Raw genomic sequence first — 23941 nt, 5'->3', positions numbered from 1 at the left:
AAGAAAAGACAGAATGAAAGGATGAAGCCAAGAATAAAAAGGAAATGACAAAATCAAGGGGGAAAATAGGAAGGACAGAAGAAGGGGAGGAAAAAGGAAGGAAGAAAAAAAAGGAAGTGAAAAATGAAGAAGGGGCCTCAGAGTGGCGCAGTGGTCATGTGCTCGCCCTATCATCCGGAGATCGCTGGTTCGGTTCCCGGGTGATGCTGTAACCTCTCGCAGCCGGAGGTCTAGAGAGAGCTGATTGGCCGAGCTCTTTCAGATGAGAGGTACTTTGTGCTCCTACATAAATCACGGCTCTACAGCCAATCAGGGGCATCTGTGAGCTCGCGCACGCGGAAGGAGCGGATAGCGCTGTCCTTTGAGTGTGTTACTCCGCCCCTAATGGTGCGCGAGCGAGCGGTTCGAAAAGATGCGGGCGGCTGATGTCACGCGGTTCGGAGGAAACACGGGATAGTCTTCGGCTTAGAAAATCGGGAGAAAATCAGGATGAGAGAAATGGAAGAAAAGAGAAATAAAGAAACATAAAAAGGAACAAATTAGAGACTACGAAAAGAAAATAAATAAAAATGAGTGAAATCAAGTAAAAGTGGTGAAAAAGAAGAGAAAGAGAGAGAGAGAAATTAAAGAGTGAGTGTGTGAGATTATAACAGATAGAGAAATAGTACAGTGTGTAGTCTGTGATAAGGAAAGGAAGCAAAGCTGCTGATTGGTCGGCTGCTGTCCCGCGCCCACATGATGACATCATCAGCTGACGGTTAGAATTTGAATTCTGCGTGTTTACATGAACAGTAACAGTAACTAATCCTTGAGTGATACAGAAATAAACACACATCATGCACACACGTCGGCTTGTCCTGGTCCGAACGGGGGAACCCAGGTGGAGGGTAAGATCAGAGTTACTGAAAGGGAACTCCAGGAGAACAAACTTCTCCCTCTCTTCCTCCCTCTCACTCGCTCTCTCCTGTCTTTCATTTAGACTTCCCCCCTCTGGCTCCTGATCTCAGGCTATTGTAACCAATCATAACACATTGGAGGCGGGGTTTATCAGGAAAAGATAAAGAGTGGAATTTTAGGTATCAGTACCTAAAAGTGAAACTAACCTAAAAACTTGAAAAAAACAATCCCTTCTTCTTCATGTTTCCGCTCATGTGCAGTTTAAACCGTTTGTTCAGTCCTGAGCGAGAGAGAGAGAGAGAGAGAGAGAGAGAAAGAGAGAGATAAATGAAGTCAGTAAGAGAGAACTGATGGCTGTGCTGTTACTGACTTCTTTTATTTCTCTCTCTCTCTGTAATGAACAGCTCTGTTAATCTGAGAGGATTTTCCACCTGAGAGCGAGCACTTCCGCTTAACGAGGAGGAAAATTCATTTCGAGCAGAAACACTCACACAGCTGAAGCTGTTTTTAAAATAATCACGCCAAGCGTTTTAACAAAATCCTGAAGGTGTTCACTTGCATATAAATATTTAAACAAGGCCGCGAGTTTACCCAGCAGTGTTAGCTAACAGGCTCTGTGCGCGAGTGTGTGTGTTTCATTTTAATGCACAACTCATTAACAGAAACTATTTCCCACTACTCTCTGCTGCAAGCCCCGCCCCTTGTGTTTTGTGGTGCATGATGGGAAATGTTAGCATCAATGTTCACATCTGAGATTGATGTTTACATCTTACTTTGTGTTTGTATGTAAATGTACTGAAAACCGCTACTGAACTCTCCCAATGGGCGTGGCCAAATATTCTAATAAGAATACTTGATTGACAGGCCTCTGTCTGAGATTCCCAGCCTGATTAATGTCAGCACTGTTTACCTGCTAGTTTAGCATTTACCCGCTAGGTTAGCGTTCTGTCAGTTGCTCAGGCTGTGAGCCGTGGAAGGGACGAGTGCAGCACAGGCAGCGTTAGGATTCGTGGAGGCGGACATTACACAAGCTTTACCCTAGATTAAATTATAGAATTAGAAATTTAGATTAATTATGTGAAAAATCACTATTAAGCTAATTAACCTCCCTGTGGTTTGAAACCCGTCACTGCCTCGCTCTGTCTCTCCTCCCTCTCTCCATCTGTCTCTCTCTCTCTCTTACAGTCTGTCTCTCTCTTTTCAATCCCCTTCCCTCTCTCTTCCTCTCTCTCTCCCTCTTTCTCTCCCTCGCTCTCTCTGTCGTGTGGATGTTGGAGAAACAGAAAGCCTGTTGTGCATTCTTCTGTGTACAATGGTTGTTATTTATCCCGTAGCTTAGCTGAATGTGCGTTAGCTCGTTTACTCTTCGCCTGAATTCCTGACACAGATCCCATTACCGCACCAATAAACAGCCTGCTGAGCCCCACACACACACACACACACACACACACACACACACACACACACACACACACACACACACACACCATGCCGCCAGGCCGCTTCACTTCCTGTTTTACAGGCTCCATATCAGCTTTACGGCGTGTTTCTGATAGATCTTACAGAGTTACAGTGATTGTGGGAAACAAAACGACCACACGGCCATCTACAACATCAGAGCTGCGCTCTCATGGAAACATCACCATAACTACATTTCAGTAACATCACAGTACATAACCATGGCAACAACTCTGTCAACAGCATCATGGTAGGTACATCCCCAGGGTCTATAACAATATAAACAACATAGAACATCATCATGGCAACAATGTTCAACAACATCACAGTATATTTCCCTAGCAACAACAATGTTCAACAACATCACAGTATATTCCCCTAGCAACAACACTGTCCAACAACATCACAGTATATTCCCCTAGCAACAACACTGTCCAACAACATCACAGTATATTCCCCTAGCAACAACACTGTCCAACAACATCACAGTATATTCCCGTAGCAACAACACTGTCCAACAACATCACAGTATATTCCCCTAGCAACAACACTGTCCAACAACATCACAGAACATTACCATAGCAACAGGGTTGTTCAACAACATCACAAAATGTTAGCAACGCATCAGCACTATTATGTAGCAACATCACAGTGCATCACCATGGCAGCAAGACGGTCCACCATCACAGGATTGTAGCACATCAACATCCTTCAACAACATTATAATAACCACCAGAACAACCACACTGCACTACAACACCGATGTACATCACCACAAAAACAACAACGTTTTTTATATCACAGTACATCATCACCACAGTAACAAGCAACATCAGCTACCTGGTTCTTTAATATACAGAGTGGGCCATTTATATGGACACACCTTAATAAAATGGGAACGGTTGGTGATATTACCTTCCTGTTTGTGGCACATTAGTATATGTGAGGGGGAAAACTTTTCAGGATGGGTGGTGACCATGGTGGCCATTTTGAAGTCGGCCATTTTGGATCCAACTTTTGTTTTTTCAATAGGAAGAGGGTCATGTGACACATCAAACTTATTGGGAATTTCACAAGAAAAACAATAGTGTGCTTGGTTTTAACGTAACTTTATTCTTTCATGAGTTATTTACAAGTTTCTGACCACTTATAAAGCAGTTATTAGCAGTTTACATACTAATGACACATGAGGAGCGGATAGAAATTGTGTGTTGATGTCTGGTGAACACAGTAACTGCGTCATTGCAGCAGATTTCAATGCAAGACACCCTTCGAGACCACCCATCTCCCATGCTACAGTTACCCACCCTGTATAAACGTGAAATAACAGGCAACACCAACACCGCTGGTCTTTCGGCTGTTCCCGGCAAGGGGTCGCTACAGCAGAATATCCAGTCTGCACAACAGCTTGGCACAGGTTTTACACCGGATGGCTGGGAATCGAACCCGGGCCTTCCACATGGCAGGCGAAACACCTACCACTGAGCCACCAGTGCCACCAGGGCAACACCAATGTTGTATAAGAATAAAGAGACAGGAACTTATAGAGCATCAAAGTACATCACCTCTACAACATTCTGTTCTACTTTACAAAACATCACCCTGGCAAAATCACCCCAACAGAGTCTTTGATGTACATCAACATTGGCAGCAACACTGTTCCACAACGTTAGAGCGCATCATCACAGCAATAACATGGAGACGTGATTGGAGAGACTGACATGTTTCATCGTTAGCTAGTACAGTTAGCTTGCTAATCTCCTCTAAGAATTAACCTTCAAGTAAGTAACACGCAAACAACCGAGCACGGTACTAGTTAGCTTTAGCAGCTATATAATGTCTCTAAGTGATCCGGAGCCATCAGTGTGTGTGACTAAACACTGTAAGTTCAGTGTAAATAACTCTAACATAAGCTTTGATGTGGCAGTGTATTATTTTTTATAATGTTCATCGATGTCTGTACATAATCATTCAGCTCAGCGCCATCGTGTAATAATAGATCTTTTACTTAAAAAGCTTTTTAACACAAAAGAGAAAGATCTACCGAGCCACTGGAGTCATATTCAGAGCCAGAGTGATAAAGCGCTGATGAAATCCTGATAAACCCTGCGGCTCGTGACTGAATCAATCTCGCTTTTACACACAGAGACGGAGAGAGAGAGAGAGAGAGAGAGAGAGAGATAAAGGCCTCCTGCCCTCCAGGTTTCAGCATTAATCTGTCTGTATCAGTCGGACTATAGAGCCGAATCTGAAAAACTGTTACACTAATTGCTTTCACAGCCGGCGTCATTTGTAAAGCGAAACACACACTGCGCCTCGCTCTTCTGTACAGGCCCAGAGTTTATTTTACCTGATACACTGAGAAAAACTCCAGCCTGACATTCTCCCGTAATCTTTATTCCAGAGACATCACGGGTGTCATTAATAGACAGGAGAATAACCAGGCACGATAGGACGAGCAGCACGACAAAACTTACGACAGGACGATTACATTATTACATTATTACATTATTACATTACTATTAGTAGTAACAGTATTTTTTATTCATATTTCATAAGCATTTCCCTGCATATCATACCGTGAGTGACTGTGTGACAAATAAAATTAGAGTTTGAAATTAGAAGTTGGTATTTCAGTCATCAGAATGAAACATCAAAGTTTGAAAACATTTTACTGAAACCACATGAATGAACTTTAATATATTTCTGAATAAATTAATAAACACAATTAAGTTAAGCACAATCTTATGTACTGTACACTTATTTAGAAACCGTTTATATTTAGTAGCTCTAACAAATATAGCACAAGAATTGTATCACAACATATACTGTATTTTCAGAGACGCTAACGCTGCTAATAAGAAAAAAAATCAAAAATAAAGTTTAACCCTGCAGCTTTGGATAATAAAGCAGAAAAAGTGTAATTTACACGAGTGCTCATAATGAACAGTAACATGAGTGGGCGTGTCCCAGGTGTTGTCCAGTGGTTAATGACACTAACTGTGTGTCTCAGCGTGGGTGAGAGTAGGTCTGTACGGTCCGCAGTACTGAGGAGAGAGCAGCTGTCTGACTAAACCCACATTCAAACCCAGTCACAGAAGCACTTTCAGTAAGAACACACATCTGATAACGTTATGGCGTCCTAAAGATATGGTCAGCGATATGTGTGTCCCGCGTATTTCATGCATAAATTTGTATTTAAAAAAAACAGTTTTCATTCATTAACACAGCAAGCTCAACAAGCTCTCTTATCGTCTGAGGTCGTTGTGTTGATGGTTTTAGGCTGATGAGATGTAACAGTATTTTTGATTGGTCAATCCAGTAGTCTACAGCCAATGAGAAAACCCACCAAGCATGGGGAGAACATGCAAACTCCATGCACACAAACCCAATGTGGGAATTGAACCCAGGACCTGGAGGTGCAAGGCGACAGTGCTTACCACTAAGCCACCGTGCAGCCATAGGTGCATCTCAACAAATTAGAATATAAAAAACTGAAATCATATATTATACAGATTCATTACACACTGATATATTTCAAGTGTTTATTTCTTTTCATTTTGATGATTATGGCTTACAGCTAATGAAAACCCAAACGGCAATATCTCAGAAAATTAGAATATTCCTTTAAAGATTTTTAACGCAGAAATGTTGGACTACTGAAAAGTATAGACCTGGGAGTTCGATTCCCAGGTGATGCTGTAACCACTCACAGCCTCGCTCAGAGGGGAGGGATGAGAGGTACTTAGTGCTCATACATTAATCACGGCTTTACAGCCAATCAGGGGCGTCTGTGAGCTCGCGGAAGGAGCGGATAGCGCTGTACTCCAAATGTGTTACGCCGCCCTGAATGGTGCGTGATCGAAATATGCGGTCGGCTGGTATCACGTGGTTTGGAGGAAACACGTGATAGTCTTCGGCCCTCCTGACCGAGTGGTAGTAGCTTAATGTGGGAGCCCCCTAGTGACAGGAGGGAACTGGAAACGACTAAATTAGGGAGAAAAAAAAAAATTATAAGACAAATTAAACCAGGTATTAGTACTTTTGGCAATGTGAGCAGATACCAAGTCCTGCTGGAAAATGAAATCAGCATCTCCATAAAGCTGGTCAGCAGAGGAAAGCATGAAGTGCTCTACAACTTCCTGGTAGACTGACCTTTGACCTGATAAAACACAATGGACCAACAGCAGCAGATGACACGGCTCCCCAAACCACCACTGACTGTGCAAACTTTAAAGTGGATCTCAAGTAACTTGGATTCTGTGCCTCTCCTCCCTTCCTCCAGACTCTGAGACCTTGATTTCCATATGAAATGCAAAATTGATTTTCATCTGAAAACATGACTTTGTCCCACTGAGCAACAGTCCAGTCCTGTTTATTCTCAGCCCAGGTAAGACACTTCTGATGTTCAAAAGTGGTATGACACGAGGAATGTGACAGTTGTGCCAGCCCATGTCCTGGATACTTGTACAGGTCCTTCTAAAAAAATGTGCATATTGTGATAAAGTTTATTATTTTCTGTAATGTACTGATAAACATTAGACTTTCATATATTTTAGATTCATTACACACAACTGAAGTAGTTCAAGCCTTTTATTGTTTTAATATTGATGATTTTGGCATACAGCTCATGAAAACCCAAAATTCCTATCTCAAAAAATTAGCATATCATGAAAAGGTTCTCTAAACAAGCTATTAACCTAATCATCTGAATCAAGTAATTAACTCTAAACACCTGCAAAAAATTCCTGAGGCTTTTAAAAACTCCCAGCCTGGTTCATTACTCAAAACCGCACTCATGGGTAAGACTGCCGACCTGACTGCTGTCCAGAAGGCCATCATTGACATCCTCAAGCAAGAGGGTAAGACACAGAAAGACATTTCTGAACGAATAGGCTGTTCCCAGAGTGCTGTATCAAGGCACCTCAGTGGGAAGTCTGTGGGAAGAAAAAATTGGGGAGGGGGAAATGCCAAAATGCCTGAAGTCCAGTGTCAGGTACCCACAGTCAGTGATGGTCTGGGGTGCCATGTCAGCTGCTGGTGTTGGTTCACTGTGTTTTATCAAGGGCAGGGTCAATGCAGCTAGCTATCAGGAGATTTTGGAGCACTTCATGCTTTCATCTGCTGAAAAGCTTTATGGAGATGAAGATTTCATTTTTCAGCACGACCTGGCACCTGCTCACAGTGCCAAACCCACTGGTAAATGGTTTACTGACCATGGTATTACTATGCTCAATTGGCCTGCCAACTCTCCTGACCTGAACCCCATAGAGAATCTGTGGGATATTGTGAAGAGAAAGTTGAGAGACACAAGACCCAACACTCTGGATGAGCTTAAGGCCGCTATTGAAGCATCCTGGGTCTCCATAACACCTCAGCAGTGCCACAGGCTGATTGCCTCCATGCCACGCCGCATTGAAGCAGTCATTTCTGCAAAAGGATTCCCGACCAAGTATTGAGTGCATAACTGAACATAATTATTTAAAGGTTGACTTTTTTTGTATTAAAAACACTTTTCTTTTATTGGTCGGATGAAATATGCTAACTTTTTGAGATAGGAATTTTGGGTTTTCATGTGATGTATGCCAAAATCATCAATATTAAAACAATAAAAGGCTTGAACTACTTCAGTTGTGTGTAATGAATCTAAAATATATGAAAGTCTAATGTTTATCAGTACATTACAGAAAATAATGAACTTTATTACAATATGCTAATTGTTTGAGAAGGACCTGTATGTGTAACGGTTACCCCTGTTGCTTGTGCACCCATTAATGAGCTTGGATACAGCCCACTGAACTAGACTGGGAGGCCCTTTAAAGGCTCAGGAAATCACACAGGTGTTTTAAGCTAATTAGCTGATTAGAGTGTGATACTACTGAATGAGTTGAATGAATGATACAAATTTATATGTGTGTGTGTGTGTGTGTGTGTGTGTGTGTGTGTGTGTGTGTGTGTAGAACTGCTATTGCTGTCTTTACTAGTGACTGCCAGTTTCCACATCACATCTGTGCTAATATTATAATAATAATATTATTATAATATTAGCACACTATACTATACTATAATATATAATAGTGTGATATTGCTTATTCAATGCTTTAGCTAAGCTGTGCATTTTTTCACAATATAAGATTTTTTTCTTGAAATACTATTTATCTACAAAATTGTACAAGCATATTCTAAAAAAGTGAAAAATATGATTGTATGAACAATTAAATAATGATTATATGAACAATAAAACAACTTAAAATGTATTTAATGTGGAAATGTGGGGAAAATGGAAGATGTAGAGTTTTTCCCAGTTCCTTAAAAGTAAATTTGTAAAATAATAATTTTAATCACATGATATGATGGGTGCCACGTGCAGTGAATGTCTTATTCTTATTATTTTTATTATTATAATCCTCGCCAGACTCAGGGTTGATGTGGGTCACCTGTTTAATACAGCTAGCTTTTATTTTCCTCTCCTGACTCTATAATGTCTTCTGTCTGATTTTTCATACTGCCGCTTTAACGTTTATTGGGGGGTTTTCCATAAACTGTATCTGCATTTTTACTCAAATATGACTGCTTTTCCCTACGGAGATAAATATCCACCAGAAGAATGTGGAAGACCGTTACACTAATTGCTTTCACAGCCAGAAACATTTGCAAAGCAAAACACACACACGCACACACACACTCACACGCACAGAGGCTAATATTGGTCTTATTACTGTATGTGTGATTTATCAGCATACTGAGGGCCATTACAGTCACTCACAAGAATATGCCGGCTGTGTGCGTGTGTGTGTGTGTGTGTGTGTGTGTGTGTGTGTGTGTGCGCGCACTTCAGAAAAGGCTGCTGTTTCACTGAGGAGGGAATTAAGTATAAGGCAGTGCACTGTACAGTAACATTAGTTCAGCGCTAACATGTCAGCTATATTAACACACTTACTGCTTAACACACACACACACACACACACACACACACACACACCACTGCAAATATTGCTAACAGTATACCACGACGTTTACTCAACATGAAGAGTTTACTGAGGTGAGCAGAGACATTACTGCAGATCGATCAGAAGGTTTTAACTGTTTTCAAAGGAGGAAAAATAATCATGAAAGTTTTTTTGGTAAGAAAAGGCATTTATTAGCACAATAAGCTCCTCTAGAGAGGCTGAAAGCACAGGAAACACAAAAACTGAGCATTTTGGGCTAACAATTAAACAATTTCATTTACCTATTTAACAACATTTACCTCAGATGTGTTGTTAAAATGATAGGAAAAGACTCAACAACTACAATTACACTGTATTTATACTTAGCATTAGCTGCTAGTCAGGCCTACACATGTTATACAGACAGAGTTAGAGTGGAACTGTTACAGAACGATCCAGAACATTAACATTTACCTCAGATGTGTTGTTAAAATGTTAAAAATAACTAAAAAAAAGACCAACTACGAGTAGACTGTGTTTACACTTAGCATTAGCTGCAGGCCAGATTTATACTGTATTATATGGACAGACTGAGAGTGGAAAGTTACAACTATCCAGAACGTTAACATTTACCTCAGATGTCTTGTTAAACTACTAAGAATGGACTCAACAACTTTAATTATACCTTATTTACACTTAGCATTAGCTGCAGGAGGAGTTATACAGAACAATATCATTTACCTCAGAAATGTTGTTAAAATGCTAAGAAAAGACTCAAGAACTGGAATTAAACTGTATTTATACTTAGCATTAGCTGCTTAGTATAAACACTTATGCGTATTATACACACATACACACCATGTCCACAAGAAACCGAGTATTTTTAAAATCTGAGATTTTTCTACTTTGTTTTAGTAAATTTATGAAATAATTCTAAACCTACATGTAAAAATGTCTTTGTCCAGATGAAAAGGCAAAGCGTCCTGTTAAGTGGAGATCCGTAATCAACAGGGGGCCAATCAGAAGCCTGGACAAAATGTCATTACCCATAAACCACTCAGAGTAACTACAGCCATGTGATCTTTAACAGTGAAGACGTGAGAGTGCTACACGGTTTAACGTCTTTATGTTCGTGATAAGTGTAGTCAGTTCAAATTAAACATTAACAATTTATCATAAACTACTATTATTAAACAGTAAATAAAAATATTTCAGTTTACTGTAATATTACTAAATATGTGGAAATATACCTTTTTTATTTAAGAGTCTAAAAGGGTTATATCACTTTTCCATCTGTCTGTCTGTCTGTCTGTCTGTCTCTCGGTTCCCTTCCATTCCATTTATCTTTCTTCATCTGTCTGCCTCTCTAAGTCTGACTGCCTTACTCAGTCTGTCTCTCTTCTTTTGTCTGTCTCTTTCTCTCCATCTGTCTATCTTGCTCTTTCTCTTTCTGACTCACTCTAAGAGTCTTTCTCTCTCTCTCTCTCTTTCTCTCTGCCCTCCAGTCTCTCTCTCTCTCTGCCTCTTTCACTTTCTCTTCTCTTGGTTGTGCCTCTTCTTTTCCTCTTCTCTCTCTTCCTTGCTGTCTACCTGTCTCTCCCTTTTGTCTCGTTGTCAGTGTCTGTATGTCCCTGTCTGGTCTCTCTCTTTCTCTCTCTCTCTGTCTGTAGACAGGAAGTTCTATATTTGGATCAGTTATCTGTACTTTCTGTTGCCTTCATAGACGCTACTGAGAAAACAATCCCACAGCTCTCAACCTGTGTGTGTGTGTGTGTGTGTGTGTGTGTGTGTGTGTGTGTGTGTGTGTGTGTGTATAAAAGAGGGAGGAAGCTCTTCCTGTACAGATTCGAAGCTGGAACAGGGCACAAACTGGGCTATACGTAAATACGTAAATTCAAAAGTAGAAGTATATCACGGTAAGGATGGACAAATGCTTGCTTGTAACTACAAGGACACGCCCGCATGATGACGGCCTCACGTATCCTGCGTTTGTTTGGCGCGTAGCCTGTGTCCTCAGAAATTAATGCGACATGTCAGCAAGATGTAATATGTACGTAAACAGTAGCGGCGATGTAGTCAGCAGGCGTGTCCAAAATGGCAGAAAGTTTTGAGGACACGTTGTTCGACTAGGTCCGCAATTACCCCCACCTATGGGGTGCCAATAACAGTTAGCAGGGTACTGTTAAACGTTAAATGTCAACTTGGTAACTAAGCTCCTTGAGTGTCATAATATTTATTCAAAACTGATTTAAGTATCCAGCGTACCCCCTACTGGAAAGATATGGTAAAACAGTATCTAAACAAGTACAGTGAAACCTCGGATTATGAGTAACGCAGTTTGCGAGCGCTAAGATTTTTAATAAATTTTGACTTGAAAAACCAACAAGTCTTGGTTTATGAGTACCGTATGTTAAATGCATGCGCTTTTTGTTTTGACGCCGAGCGTCACGTGATCACAACTGAGTCAGTGTTTTTTCTCTCTCTTGCGCTGCGGAATTGTGGGTAATCGTTTCCCCTGCTGGGTCTTAGTGCACGTCTCTTACTGGTATAATCAACATCCGTCCACTCATTATGTGTGTGCATGCGCGTAATTTGACACTGTACCGGTCGTACCGGGCCCAAACACACACACACACACACATAACAACAGGCCCAAACAGCGCCTTTTTTTGTTTTACTTTTTTTCATTAGAAGGTTAAAAATCCAAGTGAGGGTCTGTGTGTGTGAGGAAGAAATAATTAAATAGAAAAATGTAGATTAAAAAATGTTTGAAATGATTTAATGAATATAGGAAATAGAAAATTTGAAAATGAAACACCTTCTGACCAATCAGAATGGAGGATTCAGAAGTGCCCTGGTGTGAATTAGCATCATCATTATTATTATTACTAAATGCATGTTTTGTTTAGTTTTTTTATAAAGATGGCGTGTTGATAAACAGTCCTGAGTGTTATACAGTGCGACTCTGAACACGTGGTCATTATGTCGTGATGATCCATCATTAAAGGTCAGTGTTACACAATAAACACCACTGACTCAGTACTAACACTCACACAGCGCTGTGCTGCTGACTTTAACACCTTTTACATCACACACTCCTTAAGCATGAAGGAGGAAAATGGAGAAATTAAAGGAAAAGTTTGGGCAAGAATGAAGTGTTAGGCATGTTCCTCATTACTGCGAGCGACGCTGATCCGAGAATAATGCGGCTTTGTATTCAGGGTAAGACGCTAACGTCGCTAACAAAGAACAGAAACTTAAAGCCTTATTCTGCTCTTTGTTAATATTTCATTTCATACTTTTATTAAATATGAGAATTAAATTTATTTATTTATTTGTTTATTTCTTTACTTTCTGTGGTTGCTTTTTCTCCATCAGCTCTGTTTAAATTGAAGACAGACAGAAGACAGACTGCACATTTTTACAGCTGTTCAACTATAAAATATAAAGGAATGCCTGCGGCAATGACACACACACACACACACACACTCTCTCTCTCTCTCTCTCTCATCTCTCTAATGGAGAAGTGCTCCACTTTATCATCACCATTTATTACTTTCAAATGGGAAAAGGGCTGTTCACAATTCCCCCAGCACACACACACACACACACTCCTCATTTGATGTGTAGTATTAAAATCAGTGTTGTGTATAACAGCTGAATGTCTCTGTTCTCAGTGAGATTAGCAAAGTTACAGCACTTTACAGCGCTAATGGGACACACACACACACACACACACACACACACACGTTTTAATATCCTTCTAAGGACCTTCTAATGTAAATGTCATTATTAAGATGCATCATTAATGCAGGGCTTCATTTTGATCTAACCCCGGGCTCAGTAACAAAAAAACTGGAAGTGGTCTCCTTTTTTTCTTAAATAATCCAAATATATAGGGAACTAATGTACATTTTAATTAAAAAACAAAAAGTGACTTTAGTGTTGTGGACAAATCTGACAACCAAGACACCCAGGTCTATATGACTTTACATAGCTGTAATATAAAGTCCAGACCCCGTACACACAACATGCTTACAGACCCTGACTCTAGAGTGGATTTAAAGCGTGTGTGTGTGTGTGTGTGGTGTGTGTGCAGCATCTCGCTTTCACAGAGCAGATTCAGCTCGTTACCTGGTCATCAGCACTGTAATGAGTTCAACCAGGTGTGTTCGTGCACAACATTCGAGCATCTACACTCTCACTCGGGTGGAAATACAGACTTTATTGGGTTTATTCCATTAGTTCACTTCTTGTTGTGTTTATATGTGTATTTATATAAAGACTTAAAGAAGACTCTTAAACCCTGTGCAGTTCACTGTGTCGAATAAACATACAGTATAACTCAGAGAATACTGTTCATCTAAACAACCATAAATACCATAAATACCTTACATGATCTGTTTCAACTCAAACATTCCTAAACAACTTAAACATTTCCAAACAACACAAAAATTCCCAAACAACACAAACGTTCCAGAACAACTTAAACATTTCCAAACAACACAAATATTCCTAAAACAACACAAACATTTCCAAACAACACAAACATTCCAAAACAACTTAAACATTCCCAAATATCACAAATGTTTTCAAACAACACAAACATTTCCAAACAACACAAACATTCCAGAACAAATTAAACATTCCCAAAGAGCACAAGCATCCTGTAACAACACAAAATTTCCCAAACAACATAAACACTCCCAAACAAATATTTCCAAACACCCCAAACGTTCCCATGCAACCAGAAAATTTCAAAACAACTCAAAGATTTGCAAACAGCCTGAACATTTCTAATCTCTCCAAACATTTCCAAACACCCAGAGGTTCCAAAAACAACCTAAAAATTCTCCAAAACCTCAGATATTCCAGTACAACCCAGAAAATACATTTCCAAACAACTCAAATGTTACCAAAAAAGTCAAATATTCCCAAACAACCCAGACTGTCCCATGTGGTGCTACGGCAGCAGAGAACATGGATGTTCTAGTTTAAAGTTTAAAGACATTGGGTGCAAAAATACAATATATTAAAACGCAACAATCCAAAGTGCAGAGGAATAGCAGCAGGCAAGAAAAAGCAGGAAAAAAATGTGTCTGTGTGTGTGCGTGTGTGTGTGTGTGTGTATAAGTTCTGTCTCAGGGTGGATCCCACTAAGAAGAGCCTGGTGGCAGTAAACCTGACCCCCCTGAGGAGAACCTCCTGGAACATAATGGTCTTCCCTCTTCCCTGTAATGGTCTTCAGTAAGAATGATGAAGGTATTTTGAGGTGCTTGGTGTCTCCTACACACTATCTAGTTCACTTTATGTTCTTATGTGGACCATTTGTGACACGGCATATAGTCTTCTCTGTATTAGTGCTCTACAAGGAGAGTGCAATAATGACTTCTACACTTAGGACACAGACACGTTCATAAGTGGAGTACTGACACACACACACACACACACACACACACACACACACACACACACAGCTTGAGGGAAACATTAATATCTCATATGATGTATTCAAATTACTTCTGTGTATAACATCTCTGTTCAAATAGAGATTAGCAAAGTTATGACACTTTACGTAGCTAATAACACACACACACACACACACACACACACACTGACTTGCTGTTATTAAACAGATGTGATTAGAAACTCACAGGACATGACGTGAGGTTGAAGTGACTCGTCAATCACACGCTCACAACTAGAAAGTGGGACACGCGCTACGATTAATCACACAGCGTCATCCAGCACGCACACACACCCACACACACAAACACACACCCACACACACACGCACACAAGTCATGACATTACTGTGGTTCAGACCTTCTCTTCAGGTAGACGGTTCCTGTAGTGGAAATCTAGCTTTAACGATGTTGACTAACATTAAGTTATTGCTTTTATTGTCATCATAAATATCAAATTATTTCATTATTTCATTTTTGCTCTATTAGCTTAAAAACAAAGCTGCATTTTATTTGGAAGCTTCAGTTGTACAGAATAAAACACAACAAAACTGTGACTCGACATTTAGTGACTCAATACACACATTTCATTACATGACGGTTCATATTAGCATTGCTAGCAGATTATAAGCGCAGGCTAACTGTACAACCTACACACTCACCAGAGACACCACTTTATTCTTTTTCATCTCTTTTTCACTATGTAAATGTGAATTAAATAACACGCTAATCACTGTCAGATTCCTGACCCTACAGTAGATCAATAGGCAAAATTCAGTTAGTAGCTCAAGCTTACGTCTGTTCTAACTACCAGCACTGACCTGGGGCACCAACGATCTCCGCTACTGCTTCACAAGCTTCATTTTGCCCCAGATGAAGAAAAAACCTTATAAGGTTTACCTTAATTCTAGGCATCTGAGTTTTTAGTGAACGTTTGGAATTCAGACCCCAGTAATACCACGGGACCGGGCTGAGGAATCATAGGACCGGGCTGAGGAATCACCGGACCGGGCTGAGGAATCACAGAACCAGTCTGAAGAATCACAAAACCGGGCTGAGGAATCACAGGACCGGGCTGAGGAATCACAGGACCGGGCTGAAGAATCACAGGACCGGGCTGAGGAATCACAGGACCGGGCTGAGGAATCACAGGACCAGGCTGAGGAATCACAGGACCGGGCTGAAGAATCACAGGACCAGGCTGAGGAATCACTGAACGGGCTTAGGAATCACAAGATCACAGGACCGGGCTGAAGAATCACAGGACCGGGCTGAGGAATTACAGGACCGATCTGAGGAATCACAGGACCGGTCTGAGGAATCACAGAACCGGGCTGAGGAATCACTGGACCGGTCTGAGGAATCACTGGACCAGGCTGAGGAATTACAGGACCGGGCTGAGGAACCATCAGAGCCTATTAGTTCGGATAAGATTTGTGACCTTGCTGTAGAACACTTTCAATAATATAAATCCAGTTAAGAAAATCTCATGTGTGTCTGTAGATGTAGACGACAAGCATGTGTGCGTGTGTGTGGATGTGTGTGTGTGTGGATGTGTGTGTGTGGGGTTGTGTCGCTCGGCACTGTGAACACCGCGTGAGGAATAAAGAGCCAGCTGGGATTCAGTTCATCATTCTGTTTACGCGCTCACTACAGAGTGTATGAAATAACGGCGTGTATACCCAATCTGGTGCGCTATACGGGCCGGCGCGCGAGTCAGCTGAGACGCGCTATAAATCTACTCTACATGGGAAATGAAAGGATCTTCAAAATGCTTTCAAGTGCACCAGAATACCATGAACCGTCTGGGACTGTAGTGTGTATGGTAAGATGTGAAACAGAGCATAACAGATTCACACACCATGTCTCAGTGACTCCACCCAGTTATTAAATAAGCAAGAAAAACAACTTTATTAAACATATGATACCATGACAAGACGCTTTTTTTTTTCTTTAGATTTAAGCACCAGCTGATACCTCATCCCTAATCCTCAGCCCTTATCTCATATTGTTGTCTTTATAAAATACTAAGATTTCAAACGTGAGCGTCACAGTAAAATTCTTTGAAGTTATGAAAAAAAAAAAAAGGAAGAAAAGAATATATACAGCGGTACCTCAGCATGCTAACGGCCCGTCTCATGCATTTTTACTGTAAGAACATATATTTTTTGCGCCGGCATATGAAGCATTTTCAGCATACAGTACGAACAAATAAATCGAGCAGAACCGAACATCTGCTAAGTCGTGCGTACGTTCGGGAGCCGTTCAAAACTGGCTTTTATCAGACGAAGACTAAGAGATCCCCGTTGATCCCTGTCCCTGGAAATCACTTATACTGTAAATATGATACGATTGTACGTAGTTGAAATATATTAGGAAGTCAAGCCTGACCAAAAGTCTCTTTACATGTACATTATTCCAGTTCCAAAAATTATTTTCTCTTCATTTCTGTTCCTTTAGTAGTTTTTCTCCCCGTGTTGTCACTCTGACATTAATCCCGACTACTGGATGTAGGTCATCTTAAATTAAATAATCTACATTTCCGAACAAAGCTTCCCGTTGTACCGCTTCGAAGCCGCACTGATGTTTCAGCTCAATATGCTCTATATTATACGCACTACTTAGCGAAATCGCTAACGATATCTACACTCTATTAAAGACACTTTATGCTCAATATAACACAATGACACAATTACACACTGTAATGTACCGTAAAGCACTTGATGAAGACTTTCAGTAACGCTATCTACAGTACAAACGAGTCCTACCTGACCTCACAGAGAACACCTCACCTCATATTTCCTAGTGCACAGGCCCAGGTACAAGTACAGGTAGAGCTTGTGGTTGTCATGCCCTTATATAAACATGACCCAGCAACCCATCATCATCATCATCATCATCATTTCTGATCCTGTGTGTTAATAAATAATGTTATTATATGCCTCAATAACCAACGTTGTGGTCTCCCAGGAACCAATCAGGATTCAGTATTCCATTTAAAAGCAGACACACACACACACATCTCTAACCTCACACACCTGCACCCCTATCTAGTGCACTACTGATCAAATTAAGAGATTTAGATTCACTTTCAGGCACTTTATAAACGTGCATTGTATAGAGAAGAATGAAGCAATGCTTTTAACCTCCATCACTTCTCAACTCTTTGTAGTGCACTATACCCTAAGTAAGGAGACTTAATTCCATTCTCACTATATCATTTAGGATAATATTCAACATACGAAGTGATGCGGAGGGTGTGTGTGTCAGATAGCAAGGCTCCCTATTCATAAGAACACAAATACACGTATTCATTTGTCTAGTGCACTGCGATTTCAGTCTACATAGTGAGCTATATGTTTAGTTCAGGTTAGCTAGGGGCCTACACTTTTTCTAGTGCGTTATTTATTTACTTGAGATTGTAGTGCAGGACACAAACTGAGTAATGTCTATTGTACATAACCTAAATCTGAGCCTTGTGGATATACTGTATTGAGTACTCATACTGCATTCTGCATGAACTGCACTGTACTATATAATATTTACAGGAAGTGCTTTTCTTTTTTAATTACTGTATCTAACTGTCTGACAGGTTAAATTCACTTTAATGCTCCCCAATACATGTGCGGATGGGGATAAGTTCAAGACGTTTACACATCATCCAGGGCACTGCTTGCACCTCTGGATTATAGAAGTGGGTGTGTGTGTTACAGAGTAAAATCAAAATGCCCTATCACCGAGCCTTGTGGTATACCACTTCAGACTTTCTATATAAAGTATTCAAAGGACACTACTGCACACACACACACACACACACACACACCCTGCTTGTAGTGCACTACATGGTACTCTGGATGACTTTTATACCCATCAGCCCTGGTTCTGTGTGTTAAAGATCTTAATAAAATCTATAGTCATTAAAAGATAGACTTTAGTCTCCCTACACAGTGCATATCCAATAATCAAATAACAGCTTCTACACCCTAGCCAGTGTACTATTTATCCAGTTAAGAAGTTCTAGTTGGTCTTTATACACACTATAACAGTGCAGTAAGTTTTAGCCCCTTCCTATAGTGCACTATATGCCCAGTATGGTGATATAAGAGACTCAAGAGTCAACTTTTTAACAATTTATTTGTGAATTACTGTGACCAATAAGTATTTGATCACTTGCTTATCAGCCAGATTTCTGACCCACAAAAACCAGTTATTTTGCTTTTAAATAGTCCATATACTTCTTACACTTCTTGGTTTTCCTGGCTGTGTGCTTTGGGTCATTGTCATGTTGGAAAACCCAGCCACGACCCATCTTTAATGCTCTGACTGAGGGAAGGAGGTTTTTACCCAATATGGCCCCGTTCATCCTCTCCTTAATAAGGTGCAGTCGTCCTGTCCCCTGTGCAGAAAAACACCCCCAGAGCATGATGCTTCCAGCCCCATGCTTCACTGTAGGTATGGTATTATTGGGATGATACTCATCATTCTTCTTCCTCCAAACACAGCGAATGGAGTTAAGACCAAAAAGTTCTACTTTGGTCTCATCTGACCACAGGACTTTCTCCCATGACTCCCCTGGATCATCCAGATGGTCCCTGGCAAACTTCAGACGGGCCTGGACATGGGCTGACTTAAGTAGGGGAACCTTCTGTGCAATGCAAGATTTTAATCCATGACGTCTTAGTGTATCACTGATAGTAGCACTGTAGTGTACTGTAACACTGATGGTCCCAGCTCTCTTCACGGCATTGACCAGCTCCTCCTGTGTAGTTCTGGGCTGATTCTTCACCATTCTTAGCATCATTGATACCCCATGTATCTACTTAGACTTTGGCTGATTGTGGTGTGCACAGGTGTCTTTATGACGGCTAACGACCTCAAACAGGTGCTACTAATTTAGAATCATGAGCAGAGTGTAGCTGGACTATTTAAAAGCAAAGTAACAGGTTTTTAAGAGTCAGAAATCTGGCTGATAAGCAAGTGATCAAATACTTATTGGTCACAGTAATTCACAAATAAATTGTTATAAAATCATACAATGTGATTTCCGGATTTTTCTTTTTAGATTCTGTCTCTCACAGTGGAAATACACCTATGCTGAAAATTGTAGACCCTCCATGATTTCTAAGTAAGAGAACTTACAAAACCACAGGGTAATTAAATACTTACTGACCTCACTGTACATACTAGCTTACTTATTTACTTACTAATATTACACAGTCCCAATCATAGGCCTTAAAATGTAATTCATTATTAAATCAATCAATCAATCAATCAATCAATCAATCAATCAACCAATCAATCAAAAAGCTGTTTTTATGTAGCATGTTCATACAAATAAAATAAATTAAACAAAATGTTCACAAAATAATATAGCCTGAATTATAATAATAGAAATAATAATAAACAGCAAGTTATAAAATAAAAGTGCAAAAATATATATACTGTATACATGCACATATAATAATGTAATTGATAATATACCAATAAAAAAGTAAAATGGTATTAAATAAGCCAATAATAACATATTCTAAAAATATTAAAACGTATCACTAATTACCTATTAATTACCCATTATTAAAATAGGTTAAATATTAACAAAATCATAGTAAATAAACAAATAATAAAAACAGAATTAAAATGAATAAAATATTTTACATAATTAAAAATATAAAAATGCTAATAAATAAGCAATTATTAAATAATAGAAAAGCTAAGTGCTACATAATTAAAAAAAAAAGTGTTACTGATTATTATATCACTAAATATAATTAAATATTAAAAGGTATTAAAATTCCATTTAAAATAATTAATACATTAAAATAAATCATGCAGTATAATTAAATAAAATATGGTAAAAAAATTATAAAATGACAGTAAAAGTAACTCTTAAAAAAATGAGCCTTATTTAAAAAAAAAAAAAAAGGGTCTGAACTATAATGAAATGCACAAGGATAATGTTCCTGAGACAGAGCAATGAAACACACACTGAGGATAAACTCTCCTCGTCTGGGCTCCTCCACTTTACTGACTCCTCCACATGAACATTATGGTGTGTTCTGAACGTTCTGCAGAAATCAGCATCTCAATCATAATCAGGCTGTAATAGACCCGGTATGTGACGCCAGACATCACACACACACACACACACTCACACCTAGGGGGCATGTTCTTGGTAGTTGGGAGGAAACCGGAGAACCCGAAGGAACCTCAAACAGAGACAACACACGCACAGAGCCGTGAGGAGACAACGAGACTCGCTGTACCACCGTTCGCTGATCAAACATCAATCACACGTTTATCTAACATTTATTAGGTAGAAGCTTCAGGCCGGAAAAAAATAAGTGTGTGTGTGTGTGTGAAAATATATGACATGAAGTATGAATTTCATATAAATCACATCTGCTGAAATCAACTTTTCTAAAGTTTTTTTTGTGTACGGCCAAAACATGGTGATGGTGCTAAAAAGTGTCTCACCTCAGTGAAAAAGTGAATTTTTATACCAGATCATATAAACACCATTTTTCAAAATACTTAACGCTTCTTATCTCCCGATCCATGCTTTCGTTTTCTGTAAATTTGCATACACATTTATATGTTTTATCAGATAAAAAGAAACACATTTGCTAAATACAATTTCGTGCCCTTTTATGTTTTTGTTTCTGTAACTTTTTAAAATTCTAATCTTTCAATGATCTTAATTATCATTCATATGAAACCTGGCCAGTTTAGATTTAAAAAGAAACGAACCTGAAAAAGTGTATTATTCTAAAATACCAAATTGTTAAGATATTGAAACATGAATTTAATAGTTACGGACATTAAAGATTTTGCACTGAATGCTTTAATTAACAATGTTTACAGGTCCTATGGTTCTAGAAGTTACACCGATTGTGGTATCAATACTCAAAGGAGTATCTATAATTTTCATTTTGAATGATTATTGTTTGAAGTAAGACAGTTTAACACTTTTTCATTTTCCAAAAGTTAACAACTTGAAATTCTTAGGGAAGCACGACTGGTCACTTCCATGTTGCATAAACTTTAGAAGTAGCTTCTTCGGCCCACACGCATTTTCTGTATTATATGTATAACATAAAAAACTAGAATAAAATGAAATCAGCAGCAGTACCGTGTTTTCGGCTGGTAGTGTGTGATGTGTGTGTGAGTGATGATTGTGGACAAGAGCGCTCTCAGACCGCCTGACACTGGACTCCACGGGGGACATCAGTGTGTCCGCGGACTGTAAATAATTCCAACAGGAACGTCGTGACCCTGAAATTCCAAACTTTTTTCACAAGATTCCACCGTATGGTCTTACTCTGGACCTCTGACTGCTTCAGGTTTCTCAGAACCTTCTCGGCAAACATCGAACCCTGAGCTGTTATTGGGTGTCACTTAAAAAAGTGTGTGTTTGTTTGTACATGTGTGTATGAGAGAGAGAGAGAGAGAGAGTTCCCAGGCATGTTGTTTTTTATTACCTGTAGACCCTCCAGGCTGGAGAAGCTGGTGATGGCAAAGCCATCAATGATGTCCTCCTCCTCCTCCTCCTGGTGTTCCTCCTCGTCAGGCTGAGGGCTGGAGACGCGGCGCTTCCTCCTCCTGGAGGAGAACACCGAGGAGGAGATGATGGGTGATGAAGATGTCACTGATGAAGATGATGAAGAGGAGGATGAGGAGGACGCGGAGTGAGCGGGTTTCCTGCCGGTCTGGTTGACATGAGAAGCGGTTGAAACCACGGCGGCGGCGGCGGCGGCCCTGCGCTCGCGCTCAGCCGGACTCGGTTCTGCGCGCGTCTCCCGCCGCCGCGCGCGCTCCCGGTGCGTGCGGGACCTCCGCGTCGGCTTCACTTTCTTCCCTTCCATTTTGGATCCTGATCTCCCATCCACAGCGCGCGCGCGAGAAAGAGAGAGAGAGAGAGAGAGACCGAGAAGAGGAAAACGCGGCGCGCTCACCGCAACTCACGCACGTCCATGCGCGCTCCCGTGCGTGTTTGTGCGTGAATCCGCTACACTGTGACCTTGGACGCGGAGAAGCAGCGCACCGCGCACACGCCCCCGCTCAGCTGATCCATGCGTGTGTGTGTGTGTGTGTGTGTGTGCTGTCCAGATCCAAAATGGCCGCGCAGACGTGAACAGGTGTAACATCCAGCCCCGGGTCTCAGTTACAGCCCCGCAACTTTGTTCAACGCACCATTAGTGTGTGTGTGTGTGTGTGTGTGTGTGTGCACTGCAGACAGCAGGCAGCGCAGTGTAAGCACCATCTCCCCTCAGAACCCTGACCCAGCTGCACACACACACCGCGGGCACGAGCTGCACACACACACACACATCCTCCAGGAGAATCCACACGAATCCAGAGGAAATTCAGGAAAAACCAAACACACACGCACACACGCGCGCGCGCGCACGGGGGCAAGTTTTAGCAGGTCAGCGCGAGAAAACACCCGCCATCTGTTTTGCCCCCAAAAAGCCCCAAAAGCCCCCGCAGCTCCTCCTCCAGACCCGCACGAGCCCGCACGCGCCCGCACACATCCGCCGGAGAGACACAGAGAGAGACAGAGAGAGACAGTTCACTCTGAAACACCGAGCAGCGCTTTCTGTTTTTTCAGCACACACACACACACACACACACTCTCACTCAGCGCTCTTTAAAGAGACACGAGCCCTGTTTCACTCCGCTCCCGCCTCCACAGCGCTTTCAGCCGCGTACACCCGCTCCGACCGGAAGTCTCTGGCAATGACGTCATACAAGAGTGCACTCGCTGCCTGTCTGTCTGTCTGTCTGTCGGTCTGTCTATCTGTCTCCCTGTCTGCCCATCTGTCTGTCTGTATTGCCACTTATCTGTGAGTCTGTTATCTGTCTGTTACTCTGTCAATCTGTCCATCCCTTTGTCTGTCTGTCTGTCTGTCCGTCCGTCCAACCATCTGTCTGTCTGTCTGTCTGTCCGTCCAACCATCTATCTGTCTGTCTGTCTGTATGTTTGTCTTGCCATTATCTGTATGCCCGTCCATCTGTGTGTCTGTTATGTGTCTGTTACTCTGTCAATCTGTCCATCCCTTTGTCTGTCTGTCTGCCTGTCTGTCTGTCCGTCCAACCATCTGTCTGTCTGTCTGTCTGTCTGTATGTTTGTCTTGCCATTATCTGTATGCCCGTCCATCTGTGTGTCTGTTATGTGTCTGTTACTCTGTCAAT

General features: G+C 40.9%; 1 protein-coding gene across 6 annotated transcripts in view; it reads right to left on the bottom strand.

The window, feature by feature from the left end:
* Positions 1–23116, bottom strand: part of fbrsl1 (fibrosin-like 1) — a 239238-nt gene extending 216122 nt beyond the window's left edge. For all 6 annotated transcript variants that reach the window (XM_053480614.1, XM_053480609.1, XM_053480611.1 and 3 more), the window contains exon 1: positions 22228–23116. In XM_053480614.1, the coding sequence (XP_053336589.1) occupies positions 22228–22611 (384 nt within the window). In that variant the 5' untranslated portion in view covers positions 22612–23116. The remainder of the gene's footprint in view (positions 1–22227) is intronic.
* Positions 23117–23941: the final 825 nt, after the last annotated feature.

Source organism: Clarias gariepinus, chromosome 21, assembly GCF_024256425.1.
Source record: "Clarias gariepinus isolate MV-2021 ecotype Netherlands chromosome 21, CGAR_prim_01v2, whole genome shotgun sequence".
Taxonomy (NCBI): Eukaryota; Metazoa; Chordata; class Actinopteri; order Siluriformes; family Clariidae; genus Clarias; species Clarias gariepinus.
The sequence above is the reverse complement of the archived record's forward strand: the minus strand, read 5'-3'. Positions and strand labels throughout refer to the sequence as shown.